This window comes from Physella acuta, unplaced genomic scaffold (assembly GCF_028476545.2).
Source record: "Physella acuta isolate Inbredline_101_S28 unplaced genomic scaffold, ASM2847654v3 ptg000890l, whole genome shotgun sequence".
Taxonomy (NCBI): domain Eukaryota; kingdom Metazoa; phylum Mollusca; class Gastropoda; family Physidae; genus Physella; species Physella acuta.
In genome coordinates, this window is record NW_026732407.1 from 185,525 (window position 1) to 204,715 (window position 19,191).

Below are 19,191 nucleotides of genomic sequence, written 5' to 3' on the forward strand. Positions count from 1 at the left end.
GAAGTATAGTATAAAGAATTCCAATCCATTGTTAAGGGTTCATACTTAAAGGACTACATGATCATGCAAGGAAGGTGGGTGGGGCGGTCTTAGATTTGCTAAAAAAAAATAGCGATTTGAGCACTTCCTTACAAAACTACTCTTGCATCTAGATCTAGATATCCCCTTATGGAATTGAAACAACATGTGACGTATCGGAAAAGTTAAGCCCCTCCACTCAGAGTTTCTTCCAGGCATCTCTTCAATGGGGGGGGGGGGGGGGGGGGGGCTCCGACCCCCCCCCCCCCGAACGAAATTTATATAATTTATATAGAAAATATATACTTTTAACAGTGTCCGCCCCCCCCCCCCCCCGAAGAAAGTCTACCGCCCCCCCCCCCCCCCCCCCCCCCGAAAATTTGTCTGGAAGAAACACTGCCTCCACTTTTTGCTAGTTCCACCACAACCTTGAGGATTAGGGTTTGAGTTACCTAGATACCTTTTTGTGGAAATTATTGATGTTTCAATTTCACCCTTTTCAATAAAAACTAAAAGTAGAAGTTTTATATCCTCTTTTTAAATCATCTATTTGGGTGGCGGGGTTAACTTTTTTTTTGGCGGGGCTTGTCTGGAAAAGAAAAGATCCCTGTATCCAAATAAGTAGGTCAGGTTCTTCAAGCATCTTCGAAGCCCGCATAAAAAAAAAATGACGTAGGCCTAAAAAAGCAAATATTTCTAGTGAACCGAGCAAACCGCATCGGGTCACACAGCTGCAGTAAACAAACCGCTATAGGGCTTAGTTTGAGAAGCATGTAGAATCTAGGCCCTATTGTTATTTGTTTAGACAATTGTATAGATCTAGATCTATATCATAAATATATCTCTAGATCTAGATGTAGGCGTGTCCTACACACGGTTACACCCACTGTCAGTATGACTTTAGTATAGAGCTAGCAGACTATACTTTGTCGTTCAGTACTCGAGATCTAGATCTAGATTCTATTATAGATTCTAGATCTGTATTTTTAAATAATAAAATATAGTTTAATATAGGATCTAGATTTAGATACTTTAGTTAGGTACAGTAGTAGATCTAGACATAGAGCTAGATCTAGTAATAAATAGTAGATCTAGTACTACTAGTAGTAGTACTACTACTAGATCTAGACTACTAGGCAGTAGAGTAGGGCCTATAGTTCGAAGTAGATATCTAGTCTAGATCTAGTCTATATCTAAACGTCTAATCTAGACCTAAATTAAATAAAAGTTCGTAAATCAAATCTGGATCTAGATCTAGAATAGATTTTCTATAGGGGGCCTATAAATTAAATAATAAATAAATTGATCTGAAAGCGTCTAGTAAAGTCTAGTTTAAGTTTAGTCACGATTTTTTAATGGCAGCTAGATTAGAATTTAATCTTGATCTAGATCTAGATCTAGAACTAGATAGATCTAAGATTAGAATTATTAGATCTAGAATAATCTAGACTCTAGAATACTCTAGATCTATAAGTAAGTAAGTATCCTATGCCTATAGTACTAGATCTAGATATATCTATATTCAATATATTCTAATAAAATAGATCTAGAGAATCCAGTATTGTTTAATTAATATTAAATGATACTAGATCTATTACTATAATTTAAGATAGGCCTATAAGTATAATAATAATTGGCATATATAATCTATTATAAAATAGGCATTTGGCCATAATTTATTAATAGAAATTTAATTTTCCTGGATATCTAAAGTCTTAGGGCTGGATATTGGATATATAATCTAGATCTAGGCCTAATTACTAATTAAATTAGAAAAAAATTAGGTGGTTAATCATAATGATAGCATATGGCCTGCAGCCTTTAACTGTCTATAGGATCTAGATCTAGAGCAGATCTTATGTGTCAAACAAGCTATGGAAGAAACAAATAAAGATCTACACGTTAGGAATAAAGCTTCACTGGGTAAATTGGGCACCCAATCAGCTCCAGGTTTTCTGTCACTTTTACAGAAGGACAAAGCCTACAGATGGAGGGTTACACAATCTTTTCTGCTTTCATTATCCAGTTTCACTTTGGTATGTTTGTTTTCTGCTTATTTTAGTTAATTTTTTGGCTGGAATGCAGATTCTAGTCTTAAATCATATCTATATATAATTTTATATATATTGTTTTTCTTTTTAGGGTATTATTATTGGTCAACAAGGGCCTACATTTTTAGACCTGCAGATTATCACAGGGACTGATGTTGAGACTGCCTCTTCATTTTTTACTGCGGGGTCATTTGGTTACATGGTTGGATCTTTCATCAGTGGCTTTGTACATGGCAAGGTAGGACTAGTTTGCCATTAACAGCTCATTGTTTTCTATTTAATACTTCATTTTAACTAAATTTTCATGAAAGTAAACATCTGATCTCAATATCAGGTCAAAAACAGTGTATTCATGGCCATTGTCAATGCAGGGGCTGGAATCATGGCTATCATCACACCTTACTGTTCACCTTTTGCTCTCATGCTAGTGATCAAATTTTCAACAAGCATATTCTGTGGAGGTATAGATACCAGTAAGTCTTTTATTTATTATATTTTTGGTTTTCATATAAACAACACCTTAATGTCAAAGAAAATTATTTATACATTTCTCTTTCAGTTGTGAATGCTGAGCATATACGTATATGGGGCAGTGATAATCAGCCTTTACTTCAATTTATACATTTTACATTTGCACTAGGAGGGGTTCTCACACCACTGTTTACAGAGCCCTTCCTAGCAGAGAAAGAAACAGGAAACAGTACCATTAGAACAGATGGTGAACCTACAATTTTTATGAACTCAACAAGTCAGTGGAAGCAAGAAAATACATCCAACATGACATGGTTAGCTACCAATGGTACCATGTTAGTAAAAGCAAGAACTACAAATGTTCATTATGCATTTCTTATATCTGGCATCATTGCTATACTAACTTCTTTTCCATTTATATATCTAAGTATTGTAGAAAAGTCCACAGAACACAAATCTGAAGAGAAATACACTCAAAAGGTTCATAGTAGAAAACTTCCTAGACATTTAAATATATTTGTTATCTTAGTTTTATGTTTCTTCTTTCTAGTTTATTGCTGTGTAGAGGATACATTTGCATCATTCCTCATGACTTTTGTTGTTACTGAATATGATGAAGTTTCTAAATCAAAAGGTGCTTACATAACCACTTTCTATTGGGCCTCGTTTGCAGTGGGCAGATTTCTCAACATTTTTGTGTCAAAATATGTCATAGCTGTGAAATTAATTAGTTTATACACATTCCTAATGGTAATAGCTTTTTCATGTTTTACAATAAGTGCTTTCTTTGCACAGATTGATGCAATCACAGTTTTTGCTGGCATGGCTGGTATTTCCATGTCTGCTGTTTTTGCTGCTGGTTTTGGTTGGACAGAATCAGAACTTCTTAAAGTAACTGGTTGGGTTTCTTCTTTCATTCTGACTGCTAATTCTCTTGGCTTGATGATCAACCCACTAATCATTGCTTATCTCATGGAAGAAGTTTCTAACATGTGGTTCTGTTATGTTTTGTTGTTACAAACATTTGTAGTTTGCAGTACCTTCTTATTTCTCCTGTTATTTAACAGATGTTATCTCAACAAAGTTTATGGAAAAGTTGGAGATAGTAAAAATTTAGAGATAGTTGTGGAGACTCCACTTCAAGAAACAGAAAAATTTCTAGAGAATGACTTAAAAACATCAGAAAATGTTCCAAATATCAATTTAACTTTATGAAAATATATTATGTTTTCACTTTGTTGTAAAATAATAATTTACATTTTATTGTAATTATAATAATATTAATTTTTTACAAAATAAAAAATACTATTCCATTTTCCACCTGCAATTTTTTTGGTTATAGATTCTAAGTTATAGATCAGAATGTGATGCAGAATGCATCAAGTATAAAGAAGGATTTAATGTAAGACATCTGTGGTATTTTTTTTAGATTAAGCAAATATTTTGTCTTAATAAAGTGTATACACAATGCAGAATAATGTGCCATTTTAAATTCAATAGGTTACCACAATTTTGTGATACTGTATTTTAAAAAAAATAGACTTATGTTTTAATAAGTTACCACAAACATGTTTGTGAAATAGATTACCTTTGTAGTAATGATGAAGAATGCTGATGCTAGAGTTGGTGCTTTCTTCTGTAAGTTTTTATTATGAAAGTTTTATATATGAAGTTTTTGTTCTCCTTTTTTAAAAATTTGCTCATGCCAAAGACATTAATTCCTTGAGCAATATGCTAATTTTATTTATTTTGGGGTAGTTCATTAAAATGAATAAACTAATTAAAGCAGACATTGCTTTGTTATTTGAATACTAAGTAATTATAAATATATCAAAGTGTTTATTATGATCATTAAACACCACTTAAAGTTAAAAAAAAAAGGAACAATTCTATAAAATTACTTTTTTTAAAAATTCTAGTAAACAGGCAAACAAATAATAGTAATTAGGTTTTTGCTCTAATAGTAGCAAATTTTAATAATGGAGTTTTGCTCTGTAAGTGAAGAAATATCAAATATTTTATAGATTTATATTTTCAAGAAAGGTTAAGTTATAGAACTGTTTATTCCAACTAGAATTACTATAAGAACAAGAGATTCAGTACTGCAATATGATAAAAATGAAGTCATTGTTCTTTTCCTACAATTTTTTTAAACTTTTTAAGTACCAAGCTGTGAATTAAAATATCTGTTATATAATCCTTTATCCTGGTGTTGAGATATTTAAACAAAATAATAAATTAGGAACCACAGCTTTGTGGTATAACCAACAATACTTTTATCATGTTAAAATTACCACAAACAAATATTTATTGAATTGTTTACCAAAGTGATGGAGAATCTGATGACATAAAATATGTTCTTCTTTTTTGAAGAAATAAAAATATTTTTTATTTGTGTTGTTTGTTATGTTTATTCTGACCTTAGAACAAGATTATAATTTATATTTACTGAGTTTGAGATTCTTGAAATATTTTTCTTCTTTAAATTTAAAATTGAATTTAGATATGGAAAGCTGCTTTAGATGGACATAAGCAAAATATTTTTGCTATCTTTTCTCACTGAATCTTTCCATAGTGGTAATTTATAAAAATTGTAATACTATTAGTATTATATTTACTAACAATCTGATCAAGATAGTGAAAAAGAACATGCGGTAATTTATTCACAGTTTTTTTGCTACATTATCACTAAGTTGCTTGATGCTAAAATTTTAAAGTATTTTGTTTATGATTTTATATCAGTTATCAATAAATAGGCCTAATGCGGCATAATCAATCTACAAGAAACATGCTGACCCTAATTTTTGAATTAAAATTGGTAAATAATAGAAGTTTAAAAAGAATTTTCTTTACTTCCTTCATTGCATGTAGGCCTGTAATTGACAAATGCAAAATTCTCCAAGTTAGCTTTCAAACTAATCTTAAATAAAAATGTATGTATTAAAGTTTAAACGATGTAGGAATAGTACTATACATAACAAAAAAAAAAAAATACAGCTTTGGTTAGATTCCTTTTGGTGCATCCAAACATGTGAGTCCAAAAGTGTTTTTATTTTTGCCTAATTAGATTGTTTTTTTTTGTGTGCATCAACATTAAATGTATGAACGATTGAAAATATGAAATTAAAAAATGAACTTTAATTTGTGGAAAAATCAAAATGTGACAGTTTTTAGACCCAAATGTTGAAATGTTTGAATTTATTTTTCACATTATTATACATCAGAGGCAGAAACTTTAATTATTTTAAACAGTTTGAATCTGTTTTAGCTTTTAGAAAAACAAGCTTTTTCTGATATTTAGACTTTGTATACAAATAATACAACTTCTGATGTTATAATTATTGAATCTTCTTGATAATGGGGTATTAGGTTGCTAGTCATCAACATTCATGTGGACACTTTTTGAGCATGAGATATCCCAAGTTCCAATTTGTATGGACTTGTTTTTGATACCAGATCTTCTGTAGGAGTGAATTATATTTGTTGCAGGTCCAGCTGACCTTTCATAATGTTCTTAATGCCTTTAACTTTAGACAGTAGTCACTAGTAGCAGTTCTGATGCGGGTGGTTTGTCAGGAATAGATGGTATCTATAGGCCTCTAAATACTGCAAGGTTTACAAAGAGTGATATGGCAACGTAGACTAAAATAGAAATTAGTAGAATAGAATTAACCAAGGCCAGGACCAACAGGAGTTGAAAACTGTCCTCAGTATTTAGAGGCCAATTCCTGATATATATATATATATATATATATATATATATATATATATATATATATATATATATATATAATTATTTAATATATGGTAGATTTTGGCAAAATGTGTAGTTCAATACAGGTGCTGGAAAGTGTGTTTATGCTTTTGTAAACTCTCCCTCATCACTGAAAAAGTCCACCCCTACTCTAATGTGTGATGTCATTTATGGACAATCTCCCCCCCCCCCTTTTTTTTTCATGTTTGATAATTTAATTACTTTAAAAATAAAAAAAGCAGGTTTTGAAATTGAACCCCCAACCTTTTCTTTTTTTTTTTTAAATTAAAAGACAAATGAACTTAGTAAAGTAAATAGCATGCTTTGTACATAATTTAAAAAAAAAGGAAAATCGGTGATTATTTTTTCGTCAGCAAAATAAGTTTTCCATGCGAATAGAATCAAAAGGGAAACCACTCAAATGAATATGTAGCCGTAGGCTTTTGAAATGGCCGCTATTCGCTGTTTATTTTGATTGCAAAATGTGTAGGCTCTAAACTATAAGCTAATTTTTTACACAAGAATTTAGGTCTAATGATAATAAATGAGTAGGGAGACGTTCTTTTTTAAAGGCCCAACACTGTGGGTAGCGTGGTATGTTACCTCACATATTCAAATGAAATTGTATTGTTTTTAAGCCCACAGGAGAGGCCGTGCCGGGGGGATTTCGTTGGACATTTAATTTTATATTTACTTTTAATAATTTTATTCATCAAGGCCTAGACTAAAGTGGATTTGTTTTTACATAACATTAGTCATTAGGCCTAGAGAATCTATTGACCTGTTAAAACAATCTAGATCTAGACTCTAATTTTTTAAAAAGGTTATTGACTCTGATCCGCTCGCATAAAAACAAATGCTTCTCAAGCGAGTCGAAGTGTAACATGACCCTAAGAAAATCATGTCTAAATCAGGGTATATCAAACTGTGGTACAAAAAACTATGGTCCACGTGGATGCTTGAGCACACCTTGCCTTAGGCCTAGTTTTAATGTTATTTTTATTATTACTCAGTGTTAGCGCATTATTAGTCATGCCATTTTAGCCAATATTTCAATATTCACTGAGTCTATACTATCCTAAGTTTAAACAAACATTTATTGATAAAATTCAGTAGGGGCCTATTAGATTTGTAAATTATGAAGGCTTAAAGCAGTGTGCAACTCCATCTATAAATTTTATTATTCTACATAACATAAAGATGGAGGATAATTTACAATGCAAAGGATCACCTAGTAGTAAATCTAGTAGAACACAGCCTGCTCCTGGTGTTCTATCACAACTACAAAATGATAAAGCCTACAGATGGAGGGTTACACAAACTTTCCTGTTATCATTATCTTATTTCACTTTGGTATGTTTTTTTTTTTTAAATTTTATGATATTGATTGTAATATAGGCTAATATTCTTACTTTACTTTAATTTAGAACAGAACTGTATGGAGCCAAATAAGATAAATAATTTAAATATTGTCCTTTATATATCTATGTGTGTGTGTGTATATTATATATATATATATATACTATATATATATATATATATATATATATATATATATATATATATATATATATATACATATATATATATATATATATATATATATATATATATACACACACACACACATAAAGATTTAAATTTATGCGTCTTAACTTATTGGTATGACTGCTATCTGTACAATAGGCCTAATGTGTTGAGTGTGTTTTTTAATAATATTTATATTATAATGAGCAAAATTATATAAGCAGTTCACATTTTCTTTCCTTTCTTAGGGTATTATTTTAGGTCAACAAGGGCCATCATTTTTAGACCTGCAGATTATCACAGGGACTGATGTTGAGACTGCCTCTTCATTTTTTACTGCTGCATCATTTGGTTACATGGTGGGATCTTTCATCAGTGGCTTTGTACATGGCAAGGTAGGACTAGTTTGCCATTAACAGCTCATTGTTTTCTATTTAATACTTAAATAATGCACATTTTCATGAGAGTTAAAATCTGTGATTTCATTGCCAGGTTAAAAACAATGTGATAATGGTCATTATCAATGTAGGGGCTGGAGTTATGGCTATCATCACACCTCACTGTTCACCTTTTGTTCTCATGCTGATAATCAGATTTTCTACTAACATGTTCTGTGGAGGTATAGATACCAGTAAGTAGTTTTTGGGCCACATTTACCAAAGTTAAAGCTTGAGATGGAAAGAAGCTTCCTAGATAGAATTTTACTACATGTTTCTGTTAACTAGCCACTCCTTTCTCACCTGCCACTATAGTGAGCTATGGTTCAACTTGTGTATAAAAACACAGGGAAAAACAGTGAGCATAGTGTTACAGAGGAACAGAAGTTTAGCATGGTGACCATTTAGTAATAAACTGAGTAACCATTTTACATGAATTATAGGCCTTCATACTTCAAAACACCATGTATAGGAGAGACAACTCCAAAATTAAACAACTGCTGCCTTGTAGTTTGTTCTTGCTTGGACAAAGGCTATGGAGGAAACAAATCCAAAATAAAAGCAGGCTGAAATCGGAGTCAATGGCCTAAGTGGCACATAGCCAGTTGACACATATACTTGTGTTGGAGGCATGGTCAAGTCGGCAAAAGCTCATGGTTGTTTAATTCGAAAAAGTCTCGAGTTCAAACCCTCTGGCAGATATGGCTCGGTCCCTTCCAACACTAAAAATTAAGAACAAAGAAGAAGAAGAAACTAGTAAACAAAAATCATGTCATTTCAGCTCTTTACTTTAACATTATTTAAAAAAATTTTGAAATTTTTTATGTGCAACTATCTTTTTCAGTTGTGAATGCTGAGCATATACGTATATGGGGAAGTGATGGTCAACCACTTCTACAATTTATACATTTTACATATGCTTTAGGAGGGGTTCTCACACCATTGTTTACAGAGCCCTTCCTAGCAGAGAAAGAAACAGGGAACAGTACCAGTAGAACATATGGTGAACCTACAATTTTTATGAACTCAACAAGTCAGTGGAAGCAAGAAAATACATCCAACATAACATGGTTAGCTACCAATGGTACCATGTTGGTAAAAGCAAGAACTACAAATGTTCATTATGCATTTATTATATCTGGCTTCATTGCTATACTAACTTCTTTTCCTTTTATATATCTAAGTTTTATAGAAAAGTCTACTGAACAAAACTCTGTAGAGAAATACACTCAAAAGGTTCACAGTAGAAAACTTCCTAAACATCTTACAGTCCTGTTAATCTTTGCTATATCTTTCTTCTATTTAGTTTATTGCTCTGTGGAGGATACATTTGCATCATTCCTCATGACTTTTGTTGTTACTGAATATGATGAAGTTTCTAAGTCAAAAGGTGCTTACATAACTACTTTTTACTGGGCCTCCTTGGCTGTGGGCAGATTTCTCAGCATTTTTGTGTCAAAATATGTCATAGCTGTGAAATTAATTAGTTTATACACATTCCTAATGGTAATAGCTTTTTCATGTTTTACAATAAGTGCTTTCTTTGCACAGATTGATGCAATCACAGTTTTTGCTGGCATGGCTGGTATTTCCATGTCTGCTGTTTTTGCTGCTGGGTTTTCATGGACAGAATCAGAACTTCTTAAAGTTACTGGTTGGGTTTCGTCTTTCATTCTTATTGGGAGTTCTACAGGTATGATGATCAACCCACTTATCATTGGTTATCTTATGGAAGAAGTTTCTAACATGTGGTTCTGTTATGTTTTGTTGTTACAAACATTTGTAGTTTGCAGTATCTTCTTATTTCTCCTGTTATTTAACAGATGTTATCTCAACAAAGTTTATGGAAAAGTTGGAGATAGTAGAAATTTAGAGATAATCGTGGAGACTCCACTTCAAGAAACAGATACGTTTCTAGAGAGTGATTTGAAAACATTAGAACAATTTTCCAGTATCAGTTTAACAACATGAAAAGAAAATTATGTTTTTAGTTTGATTTTTAAAAACAATTTAATAATTTTTCTTTGTCTTTGTTGTCATCTTCAGTACAGGAGTCGCTATTTCTTTTCATACTTTTAAATCCTTTGCTTTGATTTCATTCTCCTTTCAAATAATTTAATAGTTAATAATATTCCTCACGTTACTCATGTTGCCATACCCATTTCATGCATCACCTTAATGTTCCTGTTGCCAAGCTGGTCTTTCTCTTAGAAAAGTTTAAGCCTGCTGTTCAGTTTTTTCTATATGTTTTCTCATAAATATTTCCCCTTTCCTTCATGGCTGTTGACATTGTACATTATTGTAAGGTTTTTCTTCAGTCACAATGTCTTTTTGTGACAAAACTTGTTACTCAATTTTGACCCGGTTCTAATGCAGTATATGCATTTTTACTACTTTCCATATTAATTTGTATACCATTACAATGCAAAAACATCTAATTTTCATTCTAATTTTATATTTAATTAGTCATTTCAAATTCATGTATAAATTAGCAAAAAGTATAAATGGGGAGGCAAACTGATACATTAGTAGCAATATCTGATCATTTAGACGTGATGTATTCATTGATGTTTTCATATATGAGAACCAAACATAGACTTAGCAGGGGCAGGTCATTGTTGTTTAAAACTAATGTGGATGTTGGCTTAATTAAAATTAACCGAATGAAAATAAAAATATATAAACGTACTCATAATGCTTATTATTAGAAACATTTCTAAATACAGGTTTTATTCTATTATAAATAAGGCAGAATAATCAAAGCAACAAGGATTTAATGTCATATGTGGTATCTATATTTAAGAAGAATGTTTTGTTATATTAATGAAGTGTATGCACAATGCAGGATAATGTGATATTGTAAATTCAACTTAAAGTATTTATAAGGAACCCTAATTTGTGGTAATGTATTTTTAAAATGAATTATGTTTAAATAAAACATGACCAAATTTTTTGTCAAGTTGATTATGTATGTGATGAAGGATTATGCTAGAGGTTATAGTTATAGTGCTTTTTTCTGTTTTGTTTTAAATAGTACCAATATAACAAAACTGCTTAAATTCTCCTTTTTTTACACATACCAAGGCCATTAAACCCTAGACCAGTGTGCTAATTTTTAAAATTTTAAGATGATTAGTTCACTTCAATTAGAATAAATTGAGCAGGTGTAGTTATGAAACATTTGCTCAACATGCCTAAAACACAGTGTGGAAAGGTACATCTGCAACCCTTTCCTCTTCATTATCAAAGGATTTAGTCAGTTATGATTTTAGTAATATTTAATAAGTAAAAAGGTAATTTGTCGTTTTTTAAATGTTTTCTTTTCAATACTTATTCATTTTAATACAGCACAATTGCATGACTAAGTAACTTGCGCGCCAAATGACACAAGAAGTGTATACTATTAACGCGGAAAAAACTACTTTTTTAAATAGTCATTGGGTCTTGACCAACGTGCCAAGTGTCAAAGAAATAGGTCCATTAGAAGTGATCGAAGTCTCGCTCGTCAGTTTTAACCCATAAACACGACAAAAGCAACAGCGTCTTCGTAAAATGCGAGAAGAAACATTTTTTAATATGCCAATTCTAAACAGCGTAGCTTCTACGATCGCCGGATCATTTTTTCGTGTCCGTGGGAGAAAAATCCGAACACGGTATAGGGCATAGGGGTCACTGTAAGTCAGTGTTAGTTTCATATGGTTTAGATTAAGCGTGTAGGCACTTGCAAAATTAGCGTTACAGAAACCAAGGTCAAGAGTAGTCTACATTTCTTTATACTTTATAGAATGGCAACATTTAACTTTTATTTGCATGAAAATTTAATTCAAATATGAAGGCCTAACCGAAAAATATCGGACATATAAAGAACATAATCGAACATTAGGCCTAAAAATTAATTTATTTATCTAATCATTGAACAATAAAAATAGTTATTCAATCATCGAAGAATTTTGGGTGTTATAAAAATTTGAACATCAGATTCACTGGACTTGAAATACGTTTGAGGCAGCGCGGCTACAAATAAAAATTCAAACTAAAAAAAAAAGTTTAAAAATTCTGCATCAAAGTTCATGTAAATCATCAGCGTGTTGGAATTCGGGTGTGGTAAAATGTTCGCAGATATCAGCGTCTGCGTATGAATCGGGTTGGAGTAAAACGCGAGACAAAACTGTCGGTGCACTAATTCGTATTTTACCAAGACTGCATGTTTAGGCCTACTACTACTATCAATAGCAATATAAACTATAAACAGAAAGGGATATTTCAATGCTAAGGGTAGACACAGATACAGAATATAGCCCTAGTAAAGACAGAGCAGTTTTAACCAAGCGGGATCCTAACCTACCATTCCTCGCGGCACTAATTTGCATCGCCTGCATCAAGTCAGTCGTGTAAACACTTGTAGAGCTTTCCACACCCTCCCAATTACTACTAGGAAGCAATTAAATTTAAAAAACATGCATAAAAACCTTTTAATAACAAACTATTATGTAATATTCCACTAAAAAGGAGAAAATTAATGATTTCCTTTGAATATATAACAGTGTACTAATTTCAGAAAACTTTAATCAATTCATTAAAAATTAATTAGTCATACAATTCAGTCAAATTTAATATTATATTGCAAAATAGTGCCAAATTTTAAAGAAATTTATCGGTTAGAAGTGCCCGAAATTTTGCTCTTCTGTTTCGATCAAGGATTAAGAAAGACCGATAGACAGAGGAAGCAAGTTTTAAAAAAAGCTTGTAAAAATAGCGAAGGTTTTTTTTTTCACGTTTCTCGCGGAAAAATGTTTTCGTAAACTTTCGTAAGTTGGTGTAAGTTGTTAGTTCTGTTTAAAAAATAATCTATTTGGCAGTCGGGTCTGTTAAGAGTTAAGACCATCATAGATCTAAATCTAATTGATCTTTGTCATTCTTGGCCCTACTTACTGTCATAGATAAAATTATCTCCTCTTTAAGTAGAACTTTGTCTATAGTCTATTTTCCTATCCCAAAAGTATTTTGTTATTAATTTAATGAATACAAAATAGTAGGCCTAGAGTTAAGTATAGTATATAGTATAGTCATAGTGTGGTAAAATAGGGTTAAAATAAAATAGTACATACTAAATAACCAAATGATTTAAGAAAATTGGCTAACATGTAAGAGCGCATATTCTAACTTTAAACTTAAACTTTTAAAGTTTAAATTATCATATTTTTGCTTATCTACGAATAACTAAAGCATTTGTATATGGTAAGCATTCATTGTAGGCTATGTTAAAATTATATTAATAATTCCAATTCCATACAGATCAAAATCTAGGCGAGTCCATTTTTTTTTTTTTAATTTCAAGTATTTTAAATTCGTTGTTTGGCTAGAGTACTAAGAGTAGCAATTCATTTAATTTTTGTGTGAATGGTAACATGACCCAAAACCAAAAGTACCATGGTACAAAAAACTGTTACAATAAACCATGGTACAACAAACTTTGGTACACACTCATGCTTTTGCACACTTTAGGCTTACTTCTATATCCAATTAGGTAGGCTAGGCCTGCACACTGTAGACTTACATACACCCTAGTTCCAAGTTTAATAGTTTATGCTATTGTAATTTTCATTGAAATAAATGTTTGTTCAAATTTTAAGGATGTGGTCTTATAAATTAAATTAACTACGATGAATTGAACTAGGCTTAGAGTTTAGATGAATGAATAGTAAAATAAAATAGTGTAGCCTATAATTTAAAGAATATGCCAACCGACTGACTAATATAATAAGGATGGAAGAAAATATACACAGTGAAGGATCACCTAGTAGTAAATCTTGTAGCACACAGCTTGCTCCCGGTGTTCTATCGCGACTACAAAACGACAAAGCCTACAGATGGAGGGTTACACAATCTTTCCTGTTCTCCTTATCCAGTTTCACGTTGGTAGGTTTTTCACAATGCTACGTTGCTTAGCACTACTTTTTTTAAAAAAGCGTAGACACTTTGAAAATTTTCATTTAAAAAAGTTTTAGCAGCTTATTTCACGTTTTAATTAACTTTTTAAAAAGCGAAGGGTCTAATTGAAAATTAGTTAGATCTATTATAATATGTATGTTGACCTAGCTCAATAATATTTTTGAAATAAATCGATGTATAAAATAATAAAAAACTGCAATTTAAGGGGGGGGGGGGGGGTTAAAGCCCCCCCCCCTCTCCCAACAGTAAAATCTACAAAAAAGCTTGACGTCGTTTATGGATGACCCCGTATTTATATCTAAATGTGTTGACTTACCTATTCAGTTTCGTAAATAACATATTTTCACCACAAGAGGTCATAACATGGTTGATATGTTTATTGATTGGCTCAATCTCAAATTTAAGTTTTATTATGAACAAGCATGAAAAATTCAATTAAAACAACAAGCAATTTGATTTTTTTTTTCAAAGTGGAAATGAGTAACACACATTAACAACCTCTCCCCTCCCCCCCCCCCCCCCCCCCCCGTTTTAAATAGGTCGACCTTATTCTTAACATACTTGTTATTTTGTATGTATGCCTACAAAAGAAATTGTTTATAAAAATTAAAAAAAAATAATGATAGACCACACTTATCAATAGAAATGAAAGGTGTAGACCCTAGATACTTGGCAGTGGTAATATACAGAATGTTAGAGCTTATAATAATGTGATGTAATGATTATAATGGTAACAGTTTACCTTTAATGTAACTAAATAAATTTGGACACATAACTGGCACCCAGATGTGAAAAAAAAAATATCCTTGATGTAATGGTCTTTGAAGTGTATTAATCATCTCATTATATGTACAGGTACTTGATTTCATCAGCATAGTAAAATAATATGTATTGTAAGTGTAAAGTTCGTTGGAAAATCCTGGAAACAATTATGGTGGTTCCTCATTGAACCTCAAAATTAGCCTCAGTTGACTTCTATCAGAGCAATGCACCAATATTTTCAACAAGTAGTTGTTTTACACAAGACAGCTAGTAACTTAAGGAATTTACATTTAAAAAAATAAAATTCACTGCTGTATAAACTATTGGTTTTATACAACAAACAAGTATTTGTACAGCATCACCATATACAAGCAAAAGCTCTGTTATCCTATTCAATTCTGTATTTAGGGCATCATAATTGGTCAGCAAGGGCCATCATTTTTAGACCTGCAGATTATCACAGGGACTGATGTTGAGACTGCCTCTTCATTTTTTACTGCTGCATCATTTGGTTACATGGTTGGATCTTTCATCAGTGGCTTTGTACATGGCAAGGTAGGTCTTGATTTCATTAACAATTCATAGTTTCTATTTAATTCTTTATTTATAGGCTATGCATTTTTAAACTAAATTTTCTTCTGTGAACTCATTATCAGGTTAGAAACAATGTCGTCATGGTCATTGTCAATGCAGGAGCTGGAATCATGGCTATCATTACCCCTCATTGTTCACCTTTTGTTCTCATGCTAATGAGCAGATTTTCTACTAACATGTTCTGTGGAGGTATAGATACCTGTAAGTACTTTGTTTTTTTTCACATGTACAAACAGGTCAATATTATAACTATAATGTTTCTCACTTGCTACATAATGATTTTTCCATTTTTAACGTATAAAGTGACTGGAATGAATTATTTTTTTATTCAGTTGTATTTAAGATAAAAGAAAGATATTAAACTGTTAAGTTGTGTCATTTTACCTCCTATTTTTTATGGTTACAAAAGCAAAGATGTCTAGTGAAATCAGTCAAGCCTCATTTTCATTTATTTACTTTGGTGATAATTTCACAATACACTAATAGATGCATTACTATTTCTTCACTCATACAACTGTTGTTTTAACCAGAGTAGCATAGTGTATGTTTTAACCCTAGCAGTTTTTAATTTTATTTGTCTTATTTGTCTTTATGGCAGCTGATATATTGAGCGTAGGTAATAGTTCAATGTTAAGTCTTAGATAATTCTATAGCATGGAGCAGAAAACAAGATTGCCAACGTATCACCTGCTTGAAGCTTCTCGCTATGTCGAAAACAGAAATAACAACAAGTGTTGCAATGTAGGCCTAAATAATTAGATACCTTCATAGTTCGAAATTTTTTTTAGGAGACATTCATATTATTTTAAAAATTTATAGTCCTGTGCATGCGTACATATTTATTTTTTTGTGGCATGGGTTCTATTCTTTTTGTATCAGAGTTTTTATTTTGCTTTTTTTTTCTATTTTACTATTAAAAGCTGGTTTTTTTTTAAAATAATTTTTTGGGGTTAGGCATTAAGGTTAGGGTAAGGCATTAGGTTTAGAGATTAGGTTTTGGGTTAGACATTGAGATTAGGTGCTAGTGTTAAGATTTAGGCAATAGTGTTAGGGATCAGGGTTAGTGATATCGAGGTGAGTTCTAAAGATATTAGATCCACATATTGCACAAATAGTGGAGTAAAACAATCACAGACAAAAAAATTCTTTGCCTTTTAATGCTGCAGCCTTTTAATAACAATATGTGTGACTTACAAAAAAAAGCATTTCTAGTTCACTGCTATTTGTTAAAAAATAAGCTTTGTATCAAAGTAAAATTTAGGGAAAACATATTTAGTTTTTAATTAGTTAAAACTTTTAAAACAATAATAAAATATGTTTAAAATAAATGATATCTTAACAGAGAGTTTTATTTGTAAGACTGATTAAAATTGGTTAAAAATATTATGTTGCAATAGTATAGTTTAACTTTAGTTTATAAATTATTATACTTAAAATAAAAATAAAAAAAATTAAAATAATCTGTACATGTAAATTAATTTTTCAGTTGTGAATGCTGAGCATATACGTATTTGGGGAAGTGATGGTCAACCACTTCTACAATTTATACATTTTACCTTTGCTTTAGGAGGGGTTCTCACACCATTGTTTACAGAGCCCTTCCTAGCAGAGAAAGAAACAGGGAACAGTACCAGTAGAACAGATGGTGAACCTACAATTTTTATGAACTCAACAAGTCAGTGGAAGCAAGAAAATACATCCAACATGACATGGTTAGCTACCAATGGTACCATGTTGGTAAAAGCAAGAACTACAAATGTTTATTATGCATTTCTTATAGCTGGCATTATTGCTATACTAACTTCTTTTCCTTTTATATATCTAAGTATTGTAGAAAAACAAACAGAGCATAAATCTGAAGAGAAATACACACAAAAAGTTCACAGTAGAAAACTACCTCGACATTTAAATATATTTGTTATCTTAGTATTATGTTTCTTCTATTTAGTCTATTGCTGTGTCGAGGATACATTTGCATCATTCCTCATGACTTTTGTTGTTACTGAGTATGATGAAGTTTCTAAGTCAAAAGGTGCTTACATAACTACTTTCTATTGGGCTTCATTTGCAGTTGGCAGATTTCTTAGCATTTTTGTGTCTAAATATGTTATAGCTGTGAAATTAATTAGTTTATATACAATTTTAATGGTCATAGCTTATTCAGGGTTCACAATAAGTGCTTTATTTTCTCAAATTGATGCAATCACAGTTTTTGCTGGCATGGCTGGTATTTCCATGTCTGCTGTTTTCCCTGCTGGTTTTAGTTGGACAGAATCAGAACTGCTTAAAGTCACTGGTTGGGTTTCTTCTTTCATCCTTATTGCTAGTTCAATCGGCATGATGATCAACCCACTTATCATTGGTTATCTTATGGAAGAAGTTTCCAACATGTGGTTCTGTTATGTTTTGTTAAGCCAAACTTTGTTGCTGTGTTGTATTTTTCTATTTCTCCTGTTATTTAACAGATGTTATCTCAACAAAGTTTATGGAAAAGTTGGAGATAGTAAAAATGTAGAGAAAGTCGTGGAGACACCACTTGAAGAAACAGAAAAATTTCTAGAGAATGACTTAAAAACATCAGAAATTCTTCAAAATATTGATTCAAGTTCATGAAAATAAATTATGTTGTTACTTTGTTGTAAAATAATAGTTTAAATTTCATTCTAATATTTTGTTATCTGAATGAAGTGTATGCACAAGGCAGAATAATGTGATATTTTATATTGAATTGGAAACCACAATTTTGGATAGTGTATTTAAAAAAAATAGACTTATGTTTTAATAAGTTACCACAAAGACATTGTTAAATTGATTACTTATTTGATGAATAATATGGATGCTAGAGTTTAGTGATATCTGTATTTTTTAATATTATGATGAGCATCTACATACATTATGCTGGGTAGACACAATTTTGTGATACTGAATTAAAAAAACAATTGACTTCGGTTTTAATAAGTTACCTCAAAATCTTGTTTGTTAAATTGATTACTTATGTGATGATAAAAAATGATAATGTTAGTGTATTGTGCTTTCCTAAGTACGTTTTTATTTTATTTGTAGTGGTATCAACACAAGAAAGTTTGATATTTGTAGATTTGATCTTAATTTTTACTCATTCTTATTTTCACTCTTTAAAATGAATAAATTGAGATGGTATCTATGAATAAAGCATTTTAGGCTATATTTTATGAAATTAGGGAAGTAGATGTGGTTTTGTTGTCACTACCAGGTAATGATAAATATATCAAAGTGCTCTTGAAAAAAAAGCCATTTATTTATGCAACACATTAAAAAAATTAAAATGAATTTTTTACAAATGGGCCAAAAATAATTCACAATGATTCAAGTAACTTAATAAAAAATTATTTTTTAATCAGGGCTAGTATTTTGGTGCACTCATAGCATACTTGTGCTTGATGACGAGCCATGTTTCTGCGCTACGTACATGTTAGGACTTATACAGGCGACGGGACCAACTTAAGCCTACATTAGAGAGATAATGACCTAGACAGATAATGACAAAGATAAAAGACGCCCGAAGAGTTAGCTTACTTACAGAGGACAGTGGGTTAGAAAGTAGATCTATGTGTGATGTGACTTTAGTTTTGATAAAGAGATTTAG

The 19,191-nt window shown here is 31.3% G+C and overlaps 3 protein-coding genes across 10 annotated transcripts; all 3 read left to right on the plus strand.

The window, feature by feature from the left end:
* The first annotated feature begins 891 nt into the window (after positions 1-891).
* On the plus strand, positions 892-4,501 carry LOC131952795 (sodium-dependent glucose transporter 1). Of its 6 annotated transcripts, none has more exons than XM_059315641.1 (5): positions 892-906; positions 1,854-2,054; positions 2,161-2,307; positions 2,404-2,542; positions 2,629-4,501. In XM_059315641.1, the coding sequence occupies exons 2-5, from the start codon at positions 1,893-1,895 to the stop codon at positions 3,753-3,755; spliced, it is 1,575 nt and encodes a 524-aa protein (XP_059171624.1). In that variant the 5' UTR covers positions 892-906; positions 1,854-1,892; the 3' UTR covers positions 3,756-4,501. The 6 variants fall into 6 exon arrangements, with proteins under 6 accessions (XP_059171624.1, XP_059171625.1, XP_059171621.1 ...); XM_059315642.1 differs by lacking the exon at positions 892-906 and adding an exon at positions 1,414-1,495 and having other exon boundaries at positions 1,989-2,054; XM_059315638.1 differs by lacking the exon at positions 892-906 and adding an exon at positions 1,422-1,495.
* A 2,867-nt stretch (positions 4,502-7,368) lies between these two features.
* On the plus strand, positions 7,369-11,323 carry LOC131952796 (sodium-dependent glucose transporter 1A). Of its 2 annotated transcripts, XM_059315645.1 has the most exons (5): positions 7,369-7,647; positions 8,070-8,216; positions 8,314-8,452; positions 9,103-9,951; positions 10,082-10,241. In XM_059315645.1, exons 1-5 carry the CDS (start codon positions 7,495-7,497, stop codon positions 10,129-10,131), a joined length of 1,338 nt encoding a protein of 445 aa, XP_059171628.1. In that variant the 5' UTR covers positions 7,369-7,494; the 3' UTR covers positions 10,132-10,241. The 2 variants fall into 2 exon arrangements, with proteins under 2 accessions (XP_059171628.1, XP_059171627.1); XM_059315644.1 differs by having other exon boundaries at positions 9,103-11,323.
* A 2,076-nt stretch (positions 11,324-13,399) lies between these two features.
* On the plus strand, positions 13,400-18,628 carry LOC131952797 (sodium-dependent glucose transporter 1B). 2 transcript variants are annotated; one of them, XM_059315647.1, is made up of 4 exons: positions 13,400-13,496; positions 15,381-15,527; positions 15,629-15,767; positions 17,053-18,628. In XM_059315647.1, exons 1-4 carry the CDS (start codon positions 13,494-13,496, stop codon positions 18,177-18,179), a joined length of 1,416 nt encoding a protein of 471 aa, XP_059171630.1. In that variant the 5' UTR covers positions 13,400-13,493; the 3' UTR covers positions 18,180-18,628. The 2 variants fall into 2 exon arrangements, with proteins under 2 accessions (XP_059171630.1, XP_059171629.1); XM_059315646.1 differs by lacking the exon at positions 13,400-13,496 and adding an exon at positions 13,717-14,177.
* The last annotated feature ends 563 nt before the right edge of the window (positions 18,629-19,191 follow it).

What these genes read in the sequence shown, in the direction of transcription:
- LOC131952795 (XM_059315641.1), top strand. Translation starts at nt 1,893, where the DNA reads ATGGAAGAAACAAATAAAGATCTACACGTTAGGAATAAAGCTTCACTG. An exon ending in CATTATCCAGTTTCACTTTG is followed by an intron (nt 2,055 to 2,160) that starts GTATGTTTGTTT and finishes TTTTCTTTTTAG; the next exon opens with GGTATTATTATTGGTCAACA. An exon ending in CTGTGGAGGTATAGATACCA is followed by an intron (nt 2,543 to 2,628) that starts GTAAGTCTTTTA and finishes TTTCTCTTTCAG; the next exon opens with TTGTGAATGCTGAGCATATA.
- LOC131952796 (XM_059315644.1), top strand. Translation starts at nt 7,495, where the DNA reads ATGGAGGATAATTTACAATGCAAAGGATCACCTAGTAGTAAATCTAGT. An exon ending in CATTATCTTATTTCACTTTG is followed by an intron (nt 7,648 to 8,069) that starts GTATGTTTTTTT and finishes TTCCTTTCTTAG; the next exon opens with GGTATTATTTTAGGTCAACA. An exon ending in GTGGCTTTGTACATGGCAAG is followed by an intron (nt 8,217 to 8,313) that starts GTAGGACTAGTT and finishes TTTCATTGCCAG; the next exon opens with GTTAAAAACAATGTGATAAT.
- LOC131952797 (XM_059315646.1), top strand. Translation starts at nt 14,025, where the DNA reads ATGGAAGAAAATATACACAGTGAAGGATCACCTAGTAGTAAATCTTGT. An exon ending in CCTTATCCAGTTTCACGTTG is followed by an intron (nt 14,178 to 15,380) that starts GTAGGTTTTTCA and finishes TTCTGTATTTAG; the next exon opens with GGCATCATAATTGGTCAGCA. An exon ending in GTGGCTTTGTACATGGCAAG is followed by an intron (nt 15,528 to 15,628) that starts GTAGGTCTTGAT and finishes ACTCATTATCAG; the next exon opens with GTTAGAAACAATGTCGTCAT.